This window comes from Nylanderia fulva, unplaced genomic scaffold, assembly GCF_048542155.1.
Source record: "Nylanderia fulva isolate GAGA-0341 unplaced genomic scaffold, ASM4854215v1 Scaffold541, whole genome shotgun sequence".
NCBI classification, from domain to species: domain Eukaryota; kingdom Metazoa; phylum Arthropoda; class Insecta; order Hymenoptera; family Formicidae; genus Nylanderia; species Nylanderia fulva.
In genome coordinates this window covers 35166-48393 of record NW_028190634.1, presented here as the reverse complement: position 1 = coordinate 48393, position 13228 = coordinate 35166, and the positions used below count along the sequence as shown (strand labels likewise).

The window sequence follows — 13228 nt, the reverse complement described above, 5'->3', positions numbered from 1 at the left end:
CTGTCCTTGTCTATCACTAGAAATCCATACTTTTGCTGCCAACAAGTACGACATAACTCACTGAAATCCTCATACGACATGTCGGTATTCACGTGATCGTTGTACACGTGCTTCAAATTGGTGGCGTCTTGTTTAAACAGGATTAGCAGGTTCGCGTTGTCGCGTATAAGATGTTTCGGTATTCTCGCGTATGTCTGACAGAGATAGAAGCAGTCGATGTTCGAGTGGCGCCCCATTGAGAAGTACTCTCTTATCGTATCTTGCTTGTCGCATGCCACGTCATCAAAGACAAAAATTGAATTTGGATAAGCCTCGCTCGGTGGAATGACGTCACTGTTATTGGAGAATGTAAAGTAGCCGATTTCGTCAATCGGCGTCAATAAATCTTCCAAATAGCGATATTTCGGCTGTTGCAGCGATTTAGAGTACACGTACACGTTCTCGAAACGCACACCGTGCGGACTTTCCAGCAGGCTTATCAACACGTTGGTTTTACCGCAGTTTGAGGGGCCGCAAACGATCGCGCGTATAGTTGTCGGTAGCATCGTACCGTGTTTGCGCACACCTTCGTTCACGCTGCAGCGTACTCTGTCGTCGTAATTCATCACTCGTATCGTCAGAGGTTGTTGCACGAATTTCATTTTCTCACTCCCGATTTGACCTCCAACGTCCGCCTATTTATAGCTGCGCGGACTCGCGCTTTGCTCAGTAATGTCTAGAGATTGCAACGGATGTCAACGAAAATAGGCACAGGTCTATTAAATCGTGCGATAAACGCACTTCCGGTCGAGCTTCATATCCCCGGCTATCAATTTTGCGGCCCGGGAACTCGTTTGGAAAAGCAATTGGCTAGAGGTGATCAAGGTGTCAACCCATTGGACGCGGCGTGCCGTGAACACGATATAGCGTACTCTCGGAGCAGCGAACTCACCGAGAGACACGCGGCGGATAAGGTACTCGCCGAGAAAGCAAAAACTCGCATCGTCGCGAAAGACTCGAGTCTCGGTGAGAGAGCCGCGGCCGCAGTTGTCTGGACAGCGATGAAGGCCAAGACGAAGCTCGGCATGGGCTTGAAAACGAAAAAGAGGACGAAGAAGAGGAGGATACTTTCGACAGCGAAACGAGGCGGATTTTTGCCGATTTTACCAATGCTGGGCGCGCTCGGATCCCTGGTTGGCGGAGCAGCTGGCGTAGCAAAAGCGGTAAACGATAGAAAAGCCGCGCAACGTCAGTTGCAAGAGATACTACGCCACAATCGCGCCATGGAAGGTCGCGGACTGTATCTCGCCCCTTACAAATATGGACGAGGAGCGAAGAAAAAAAAAACGTCAAAAAAACGTTAAAAATGCCGAAAGGTGTAACTACAAATGTGCAATTGCTACAACTTGCAAAACGTATGCACATTCCATACTTTAGAGGTGTATTTATGCGCAATAATTTACCGATAAATGGCGCGCGAGAAAATGAGAGTGGTATCGTTAATCTAGACAGTACAGACGGTCCTGGCACTCATTGGGTGGCGTATGCAAAAAGAGGAAATCACGCAATTTATTTCGACAGTTTTGGCAATCTTCGACCACCCGAGGAATTGGTGCGATATTTAAATGTGCCGAAATTGGAATACAATTACACCTCTTATCAAACGTATGATCAGAGTATCTGCGGACAGTTGTGCTTGCAGTTTCTCCGAGATTTCTCGCCGCAAATTTAAAGACTGACATTGCGTTATTTAACTCAGTTTTGTCAACATGTCGCTAACACTAACATTGACTGGGAAGAGTAGCGTCCTCGCGGCGACCTACTTTCCGCCCATAGATTTGAGCGACGCGGACTACGAGCTCGGTCTGACGGATTTTGAAACTTATCACACTATATCAAATGTGAATTCCTCGAATAATAAATTTTACTACGGTACAGACGACGCGGAAATTACGATTCCCGAGGGATCGTACGAGCTGCAAGCGATACATGAATTTTTGAAACGTGCACTTTCCCGAAAACATAATGCTGTTAGCGATAAAGGTGTCGACGATGAAGATTATCCAATCGTGCTCCGCGCTAATTACAATACGATGAGAAGCGAGATCAAGTGTGCCTACAGAATAAACTTTAGCATGCCCAACAACATTGGATCGCTGCTGGGATTCTCGAATCGTATACTGCAACCGCGAAAATGGCACAAATCGAACATGGCGATTAATATTATCAACGTGAACATTATCCGCATAGAGTGTAACGTGACCGCGGGTGCATACAGCAACAATAAACTCGTTCACACGATACACGAATTTTCACCGAGGGTACCACCAGGATATAAGATATCGGAAACGCCGGCGCAGATCATTTACCTGCCGATCTTTGTACGGAGCATTACTGATTTAGTGTTACGCGTTACTGACCAGGAGGGACGATTGCTCAATTTTCGCGGTGAAGAGATAACAATTAGATTGCACGTACGACGGCGGGCCACCCTCGTGCGACGGGATGCTCGTGTTGAATAAAGACACGAAGAACACAATCAGACCAGCAGCAACATCATTCGCTAATATCAAATCAACTACGAAGAAGAGACTCACCTCGTCAAACGTTGCGTTTTTACAATCTTTGGGATTTGCGGTGCGCACCATCTGAACAATGACTGAGATTCTTAACATCGAGGAAGAGCCAGTCTTTGACGATCGCATCGTCAAGATTGAGACTCACACATACAACCCGTTTGCCAACACAACATTTGGATACAGCGACGAGATAAGAATACCCATACAACAACAGGATTTATATACATTGCCGTATGAGAGTTTCTTATATATCGAGGGAGAACTAAACATAAACCATCCAATTGAGGGATCCAATGTGACACTGGGAAATAATTGTGTCGCATTCATGTTTGACGAAATTCGCTATGAGCTCGATGGTGTGGAGATTGATCGCAACAGAAATGTAGGAATAACAAGTTTGCTCAAAAACTATGTAACGATATCATTCGATAGAAGCATGGTTATGAGTAACGCTGGCTGGAGTGATCCGATTTCTGCGAGTGGGCACTTCAATTTCTGCGTACCGCTCTACATGTTGCTGGGATTTGTGATGACTACAAACGAGTAGTGATTAATGCGCGTCATGAGTTGATCTTAATACGATCGCGCAACGACAATAATTGCCTGTATGGAGATTCTGCACTGGAGCCTGTGATCAACATATTCAAGATACAATGGCGAATGCCACACGTGTTGTTGAGCGAGATTAAGAAGCTGTCAATGCTGCGCGCTCTGGAAAGCGGACGTTACCTCAGCATGGATTTCCGCTCGTGGGATCTATACGAATTTCCGCTATTGCAGCGTACGACCAAGCATTCGTGGGCCATTAAGACCGCGACTCAACTGGAGAAGCCGCGATATGTAATTTTTGCTCTGCAGACAGGGCGTAAAAATGTCATGTCCGAGGATACGAGTCGATTCGACGACTGTAAATTAACCAACGTGAAACTCTTTCTGAACTCGGAAAGTTATCCGTACGACGACATGAATCTGGATTTTGATAAAAACAGATGGTCAATTCTGTACGACACCTACACACGTTTCTGCAAGAACTATTACGGATACGAATACCTCGAGCCCAATCTCACCATCACACGGTTTTTACAAAACGGTCCGTTTGTGATTATCGATTGTTCTCGACAAAACGAATCGATCAAGAGCGCAACGGTGGATGTGAGATTGGAATTTGAGTGTAAGGAAAACGTGCCTAATAATACCACTGCGTACTGCCTCATTATACACGATCGTGTGATCCAGTACAACCCGTTGACCAACGTTGTGCGCAAAATCACCTAAAAAATGTTTACACAAATACGCGTGTGAAAGAGGGGGAGGAGGAGGATACATAATCAAGATGATGTGAGATGTTTGATGTTAGTGAAGTAATACCTCTCGACTGACTCGCATCGAAGAGATCATGTCCGCACCAACGTTTGTCGACCTGCAAGGATTTATACTAAACAAACGATTTATCGTAAAGGAAGCGGCAATCCTGAGAAGAGGATATATCCTGTCGCACTATTTCTTCGCATGCCCTGTGCCATGGAGCGTGCTTATAAAGTCGGAAAGGCATCAGGCCTCGTGGCTAACTCAACATCATCACAGCTTACAATGGGAGGATGGAAATGTTCCATACGGCATGGCTCAGCGCTTGATTACGGCAGCTATCGTTGGCATAAATGAGCAAGAAGACGATAAAGAGTCCTCTCTCGTGTATGTAAAAGGACTCGAAAAGCGAGAATGGCTGGCCGAAATAATGGACGATGCGAGCAGCGGTTTCACCATTGAGACCTTGGATGCCATATATGAAGATGTACCTGCATTAAATAAGTTAGATCCCACATATACTCTACGATGTAATAAACATGTAAAAAATTGTGCGTTACAAAATGTATTTAAATTATTCAATTGGTGGTCGGCCGCAAAATCCAGGCTTGGATCCGACGATCATCCGTTTTTTTGAATAAACATATTGTTTACATACTATTTTCTTTGTTATTTCTCTCCCTCACCAGATATATATTTCTAAGAAATCCTTTCTCCTAATATTTTTAAATATTTCTCTTTGTTCCCCTCCAGATATATATTTCTAGGAATCCTCTTCTCCTAATATTTTAAAAATGAGTGTTACTCGATTATTAGTACTTTTGTACGATCAGTCTCTCGTCGACTGTTCTGACTGGTGGTTCACTTTTTAATACCCTCGAGAAAAATATTCTGCACCAAAAAAGCTGCAGCATGAATTACTACATGCCGAGACGCGATGAAACGTGCGAGAAGAAATGCGACGAGTAAGTATAACTTTTTCTATTTTATATATTTTATATTTTTTCTATTTTTATATTTTTTTATGAGTTATAATTTCTTTTTTTCCTAATTTAGTTTTAATTTTTTTTCCTAATTTTTTTACAGCGTTTCGCTGGAGTCTCGTGCGGTTCGTATACTTGGAAGACGATACGCATTGACGACCACGGAATTCAAATTCCTCGAAATCGGCATCAGAGTGGATCCGCCGAGTTACGTGGAGATCGCCATAGGAGATCATCGGGGAAAACAGCTAATACTATCTCTCGAAACGTGGAAAGGACTCTACGAGCAACGTCACACTATTCAAAATTATTTGAACAATGACTCTCTCAACAACGATGTGTATAACTTCATAAGTGTCGGGCCGCTAACAGTACGTTTTCACAAGATAAACGACACCAAGCTCATAAGTCTCGAATCGGCGGACGTGCGCATGATGATGGTCGAATCGACGTTATGTCGTATGTTCGAGCTCGATTCATGCATCGAAATAATGTTCGATCGATTGACGAGGCTCATCGCAACGGTCGATATCAAACATACGCAATTCTCCAATATTGCATCCACTGTAACGAATGCGAGAAAATTGCCGAATGCGATACGCGCTAGCAACGCCTTCGACATGCACCAACTTGTCGATTGCGAGCTGGTGGCTTTAGTTTTTAATATGTAATAAAACTTTATATATAATTATGTATTAAATATAAGACAAATAAATACTTATATGTATATCATGGTGTACTTTATTTGCGCGCCACCCGTTACATACTTTGCGAGAGAGCAACCACTAGAAAAGAAAGAGACAGCGCGCGAGAGAGAAATCGGATGTGGTGGCGAGAGAGATTCGGCGGCTCGCGGCGAGAGAGAGACGGCGAATTAAGACGCGAGAGAGAGAAAGAAGACGGGCTGCAGCGAGAGACGTACGCGAGAGAGAGAGAAAGAAGACGGGCTGCAGCGAGAGACGTACGCGAGAGAGAGAAAAAGAGACATACGAGTTTTGAGAGAGAGACGTCGAAATAAGATGCGAGAGAAATGTGAAGGAGAGAGAGAGAAAAAGAGAGCTTTTAAAATAATTTTTAATAATTTCTTTATATTTTCCTAATATTTAAAAGGGAACAAGAGGTAAGGAAGACATTTTAATCTAAAATAAATACACTCATTTGATAATAATATTTTTTTTAATCTATAAAATATGTGTACATTTACATTTGTGTGTGTGTGTGTGTGTGTGTGTAAAATTAAAAATGAAAAAATATAAAAATAAAAAATTAAAAAATAGAAAAATAGAAAATATAAAAATATAAAATATAAAATATATAAAAATAAGAATATAAATGAAAAATAACAAAATAAAATAGTTTACATTATGGACGATTGGGGTGGCGACGGTGACGGCGGCGGTGATTGCGGCGGTGATTGCGGCGGTGACGGCGGCGGTGACGGCGACGGCGTGGCGGCGGTGTAGGCTGAGGCCTAACATCGTACGGGTCTGGTAGAGTGAAAAGCTGCACCAGACCCCAATCAGCTTCGTCGTCGCCTCTTAAATATGCGTCCCAATCCGACATCTCTGGAACCATTATTGGAACGTATGGTTCATCTGTAAACATAACAATTATTAATTTAAAAATATAACAATTATTAATTTAAATATATAATACAATATTATAAATTTTATTCTTACCGTCCCAATTTTCATACACAGGTACAGGTTCCGGCTCGAACAGCCACACCAGACCCCAATCATAGAAATCGCCGTCATCGTCTCTTATATATGGGTCCCAATCCCAATCACACATATCTGGAACCATTATTGAAATGTAAACATAACATTATTCATTTAAAAAATATAATACAATATTATAAATTTTATTCTTACCGTCCCATTCGTCATCCCCTATCCATTCTTCAAAGTCGTCATCTGAATAATTTTCCCATTCTGCATCCCTTAATATATCATAAACGAGGTCCTTAATCACCCAACAACAACAAATAATACAGAGGGCAAACTACAAAAAAAATATTAATATTAATATATTTTTTCCTCCACTATTAATTAATATTTTTGCACTTAAAAAGCACTACCATTTTCGTTGTAATGTCCCGACACTTCGTTGAGGACCGTTCGAAACTTTATGATTGCAGAGACAGCCCTGCTCTCCACAGGCTGTACCCCACTTAAAAAATCTTCACAAAGAACTATATCTATTTCAAAAAACATTCCAAGTGTCGAATGTTTACATCTCACGTTCGAGAGAGCCGGTGGGTCGCATCCATGCGAGGGACACGTGGAGAGGCGCGCGCTCTTCCGTGCATATGCGAGAGAGAAAACGAGCCGCAGCGGCGACAGCGCGAGAGAGACAGTGAGAGAAGATGCAAAAGAGAGAGACATCGCGTGAGAGAAAAAGAGACATACGAGTTTTGAGAGAGACGGCGAAATAAGATGCGAGAGAGACGCGAAGGAGAGAGAGCTTTTAAAGATAATTTTTAATAATTTCTTTATATTTTCCTAATATTTAAAAGGGAACAAGAGGTAAGGAGGACATTTTAATCTAAAATAAATACACTCATTTGATAATAATATTTTTTTTAATCTATAAAATATGTGTAAATTTACAAAATTTGTGTGTGTGTGTGTGTGTGTGTGTGTAATTATTTATAATATAAAATTTATAAAATTATAAAAAGATACAAATATAAAAAAGATATATGAAATCAAAATTATATAAAATAAACATATAAATAATATATAAAATTATATAAAATTATATAAAATATATATATAAAAAAAAGCCGTCGGAGGCGAGAGAAATTCGGCTCGGGCCTGCGGCGAGAGAGAGCCGGCGGCTCGAGGTAGCGGCGAGAGAGAGCCAGCGGGCCTGCTGCGACTGCGAGAGAGGGGGTCGCGTTAACCATCGCTGTCAGACTGTGTCTCGGCATCTGCACATAGAAATATAATAAATTATTATACTATTTTATAGATTTTTTGGATATTTTAATATATATATACTTACAGCCTTGACAGATTGGGCACAAGTTGGCCAGGAAGAGTACGAACACTCTTTCTAAACAATCAATGCAATAAAGATGCGGTACATCCCTGTACCGCATCGTCACGTGCCTGTGCGTTAGTGTAGTTGCTGCGAATCTTTCCCTGTTTCTCATGAAACAGGGAATGCAGATTTTCACTGACCCTCCTGGTGAGACGTATGCTGTTATAACGCATACCCATGTATCTTCGTCGAGGGATGCAACTGCTCGTACATCTAACGTACGCGAGTGGCACGACTCCCGAACAGCGTTTTCGCTTTCGTACCCATCGTCATGCAAATCTTCTTCCTCCTCTTCTTCTTCTGCTTCTTCTTGCTCAACAATGGGTATGACATCACCCTCCATTTCTTCTATATCATCTAAGATGATATTCACCTCCCTGTCGTACACAGGGTCGTACATCTCGGCGTCGCTCTCGCTGTCGCTGTCGGAGATCGTGATGACCTCCATCTCGTCATCAGAAACGTTGATCGCAATGTCTTTTTCCATTTTTTTTTTTTCAACACGCGTTTGCACAATTATGATACAAGTCAATGAATTTTTTCCGCACTTCCGTAAATAAGTATAGCCACTAGACTTTTTTCACGGACTGATCAGGATGCTGTCAAATCCTAGACTGGATGATTTTTGAGAGCGCATAGGTCCTCAATATATATATTTCGTTCAGCCCTTCGTGCTTCACATGCGATCGAACTTATCTCAGAAAGAAAGATGATCGGTCGTAAAAGAGCAGCCGCTGCAGCAGTTGATTATTGTTTTGTTTACACCTCGTGAAAATATGTCTTGACACATTTACTACAATCCTCTCTTTCACGCGTGATAAAACTTATCTCATAAACACTGCTATACTCTTCGCATATATTGTACACCTATTTTATCACAGAAAAGATAAATAGGCTGCCGACAAGAAATCTGGCGATGATGACGATGACGACGATGGCGGTGGTGACGGTTCTCTCCTATCTGACTCCTCTATTTCTTGGTCCGAATCATAATCAGATGATTGTGTTTTGCATGATACCGATGGTGAAGGCATATCCATGTCGGCAAAATAAAGGTTGTCCACAGTAAAATATTCTGCGCAATTTTTGTAGCGACGCTGATAACATGCGACTCGCTTGTGTCGTTTAGATGATCTGGTGCATTTGGATAACCCACCAGTCACTCTTAAAATGTCTTCGTGAATTTCCAGGAAATAGGCAACATCACTTGTATGCGGTTTTTGCACACCAAGTTCGCGATTTCTTACGAATTGCACAACTGAAGTCACCGCTTCACGTTTAAAATCAAACGGGTCATCTTTTTTTTCATCATAATAGCATTCATCGAGATGTCTATACCATCTCTCGGCAGTCTTATAACACCCCTTCTCATGACACTCTGCATGATTTTGCGGTGCGCTCTCCATTTTGTAAAAATTCACTTGTACTGCACAGAAATAACTACTTTAATTGCACACTAAACTTTTTTTTCTCACAGCTATTTTTCCTTGAGGAAAGCGTGCGCTCGCCAGTGGTACTATGGCCCGGCAGCGGCATCGGTCCTCGTTATATATCCCAATCAACCCTTTGTTCGTCAACGTACGAACGAGAAAAATTTAGATGACGTAAATTTTCGGCGCTTGTTTTGTTTATAAATTCCTGCAGCCGCTGGTTATCGGCGCTGGTATTTCTTAGAAATATACGTATAGATCATGTATCAACCCCCTTGATTGTCGGCGTATGCCAAGCGGTGGCCCTTCTTAGAATTTGATTATCTTAGATTTTCAGAGAACTGATTGTCGGCGCTCGGCTTCAAGCGGCCCTTCTTAGAATTTAATTATATTTCTTAGAAATATACAGATAACGTATGGGGGAAGAAACGCAACCCCCTTGATTGTCGGCGTATGCCAAGCGGTGGCCCTTCTTAGAATTTGATTATATTTCTTAGAAATATACAGATAACGTATAAGGAGAAGAAACGCAAACCCCCCCCTCCCCCTGATTGTCGGCAGCCCTTTGTAATAGATATTGTTTATCTTTTGTTTATAAACATAAACGTATGAGGAAAAGAAACGCACCCCCCCCCCCCTGATTGTCGGCGGCCCTTTTGTAATAGATATTGTTTATCTTTTGTTTATAAACATAAACGTATGAAGAGAAGAAACGCAACCCCCCCCCCCCCCCCGAATGTCGGCAGCCCTTTGTAATAGATATTGTTTATCTTTTGTTTATAAACATAGATAAGCTTATCTGCTGATAAGACCCCCCGCCCGCGTGACGTCATACCCCCTCGCCACGGAAAACCCCCCCGCCCCGCACCCCCCTCAGAGGACCCGGGTTAGAACGCCCCTAGTATTCCTACTAACTTGGGCGATGTAATTGGCTAAATTCACAAAAAATTTAAAATATGTAGAAAAACATTACAAATACGTGAAAATTGTTTGTGTAATATTTATGTTATAAAACATTTTAATAAATACTAAGAAACAAAATATAAAATTGCATTTTTCTTTATAAATTTGTTATATCCCCCAAAGATATACAATAGATATAACTATTAAAAGTTAACTAATATTAAGAAATGGGTACTCGTATTGCATCCGCAATTACGACAGACACTGACCGCGTTAAAAAACGCATACGATGCGAGGTATACGCGGAATCAGAATTACGACAGATAATGACCGCGTTAAAAAACGCATACGATGCGAGGTATACGCGAAATCAGAATTACGACAGATAATGACCGCGTTAAAAACGCATACAATGCGAGATATACGCGGAACAGAAATTGATCAACGTGCAAGCAAAGCAGAAGGACTTTGAATCTGCTTCGCTTGCACCTAGATTCTCGACCGGGGAAACCTGTTGCCAGGCACCCCTTCCGATCGGGAAAACTCCAAAAAACAACGATATAAAAAGAGAGTAGAGACGCGACAGCTCGCTCAGTCGCAGACACAAATAATCGCTCTAACCACGATCTCGCTAAACCGCGCGCGCACCTAGCATCGACTCGCAGTTGTGCGCGATACGCGGAGTAATAGAAAGTCAGTGCCGCACACACGATAAAGCTTCAGTGTATTAATAGTGGAATAAAATAAAGACCAAGTGGTTGAAGTTGAATAAAGAATTTTAATACAAAAAGTGTAGTGCATTTTCTACAAACACCCGACAAGTCCTGACGCCCCGGATTCCCATCCCAATTTGGCGCGACCCTTAAGTGTCTCTCCCGAGGCACACAACAAATTTATATATCTATTATATCTCATATTTATATTATGATAATAAAGAATATAACATAATTTTAAATGCAATTAAATAATATATTATTTAATTTTTCATTAAAGCACTAAAACAGATTATATTTGAACAAAGTATTGAGAGAGTTATAAAATGATTTTGAACAATAACAAAACAAATTAAAAGAAAATAAAGACAAAACAAAAAATTAGAAAAATAAGTAGGTAGATCTACGAGAGAAGAATAATGAAAAATGGAGAAGGTAATGGAAAAGAGATGTTAGATATTTAATAACCTGTTAAAAAAGATTAGAAAACAAATAAAAAATAGCAAAAGATGCAATTAAAAGAAAAGAAATTATAAGAATTATGGACAATATACATATATATAAATAAGGGAAATAATAAAAAGAATAAAAATAATTTTAAAAATTATTTTCAAAAAATAACAAATTATGAAACAAAAATAAACAAAACAACAATGAATCTGCATATGAAAGAGAGACAACGATAAATCAACAACTTCTTTCTACAAAAGCGGTTTTCATAGTAAAAATAATGAAATTAAAAATAAATATAGTAGAAAAACGAGAAAAATAGCGGAATTGTAAAACTAAAAAACACCATTATGAAATAATGTCAGAAGAAGCAAGAAAATTAAGGGACATTTTATAAAACTTCTATTATTATACATTATTTAAGTTATGTAATTTTATTTTTTTTATATTATATTCTATATTGTATTACTCACTTGCTGTTTGTATATAAACGAACGATTTTCCAAAATATTTGTTCGGTTAAGGCGTGTTGCATCATGCGCAGTATAAAGGGTGTTTAAATCAAAATTATATATATTAGATGTATTTTAAATATATATATTTATTATAATAGTTGCTTGTAAACATTGATTTTATTGATTTTATAAAGAAAAATTATATATATATATACCCGCTAAACATGAAACATACAGGGGATGTTACATTTCGGCAATAATATTGCAAATTTGAAACGTTACATAAATATGTTTATGAAATGTTTCGTAAACGTTTCAAAATAACATTTCAATTGCAACATTCATGCACTGTTCCAGAAATGTAACATTTTGGCTGTTATATCGATAATTTGAAATGTTAGGAAAGAAATGTTTGGCAACATCCTAGAAACATTTCATTTGGGATGTTCAGTTTGTAACGTTCAGAGACATTACAGCATTGTTACATTTGCGACGTTCATAAAACATGTATTTTAAAACATTCCATAAACGTTTCATTTGGGATGTTTAGTTTGTAACCTTAGAGACATGACAGCAATGTTACATTTGCTACGTTCATAAAACATATATTTTAAAACATTCCATAAACGTTTCATTTGGGATGTTTAGTTTGTAACGTTCAGAGACATTACAGCAATGTTACATTTGTGACATTCCTGAAACATTTAATTTCATAATATTCTATGAACGTTTTATATGAAACATTTACTTTGTAACATATTCAAAAATATTACACTGCATTGCAGATTTTATATATTTGTGTTTGTACAATTGTTTTTGTACAATTGTGTTACATCAACGTTTTTGAAATAATAACACAAAAGCTTTTTAGTAAATATCAGGTACGTATATATATACATTAATATAAATAAGGTACGTATATATACATTAATAAATAAAGTACGTATACATTAATAAATCACTGAATTTTTAATATTTTATAAATTTATAATATTTTGAAAATAGTTTTTGTTTAACGTTTCATGCAAAACATAGTTAAGTAAACAAAAGTATAGTTTCATATTTTTATTTAAAAAATGTACAAATATTTAATTGAAATATTTATAAATAATCGTGTTTTATACATATATGTACTCAATTTATCTTTGCGACAGTCGAAAAAAATATTTCACTCGTGGTGACTTAAAAAAAATCTATTGTAACATATTTACTATACCACAAATATCTCATACATGTTCCAAGAATGTTTTAGGAATCTATAATAATCACCGCTCGTTCGTTAGCAACGAGTTGATACGCGTAACTAGGGAGCGCGGCGTTTCGTCTCAGGAGCTTTCGTATGTGAATAAGAATACCCAAATATAATAATAAGACAATTGTGTT

General features: G+C 39.1%; 2 protein-coding genes across 2 annotated transcripts; one reads left to right on the top strand and one right to left on the bottom strand.

Annotated features, from left to right (window-relative positions):
• Positions 1-4648: 4648 nt before the first annotated feature.
• LOC146721138 (uncharacterized) lies at positions 4649-5596 on the top strand. The gene is made up of 2 exons (XM_085487389.1): positions 4649-4828; positions 4950-5596. Exons 1-2 carry the CDS (start codon positions 4776-4778, stop codon positions 5515-5517), a joined length of 621 nt encoding a protein of 206 aa, XP_085343515.1. The 5' UTR covers positions 4649-4775; the 3' UTR covers positions 5518-5596.
• Positions 5597-6203: 607 nt separating this feature from the next.
• LOC146721137 (uncharacterized) lies at positions 6204-6652 on the bottom strand. The gene is made up of 3 exons (XM_085487388.1): positions 6526-6652; positions 6356-6441; positions 6204-6317 (listed from the first exon to the last, which is right to left on the bottom strand). The coding sequence occupies exons 1-3, from the start codon at positions 6650-6652 to the stop codon at positions 6204-6206; spliced, it is 327 nt and encodes a 108-aa protein (XP_085343514.1).
• Positions 6653-13228: the final 6576 nt, after the last annotated feature.

Coding starts and splice junctions, on each gene's coding strand:
- LOC146721138 (XM_085487389.1), top strand. CDS start 4,776: ATGAATTACTACATGCCGAGACGCGATGAAACGTGCGAGAAGAAATGC. Junction 4,829..4,949: donor TGCGAGAAGAAATGCGACGA/GTAAGTATAACT, acceptor ATTTTTTTACAG/CGTTTCGCTGGAGTCTCGTG.
- LOC146721137 (XM_085487388.1), bottom strand. CDS start 6,652: ATGGTTCCAGATATGTGTGATTGGGATTGGGACCCATATATAAGAGAC. Junction 6,442..6,525: donor TGTGTATGAAAATTGGGACG/GTAAGAATAAAA, acceptor TTATGTTTACAG/ATGAACCATACGTTCCAATA. Junction 6,318..6,355: donor ACGAAGCTGATTGGGGTCTG/GTGCAGCTTTTC, acceptor GTACGATGTTAG/GCCTCAGCCTACACCGCCGC.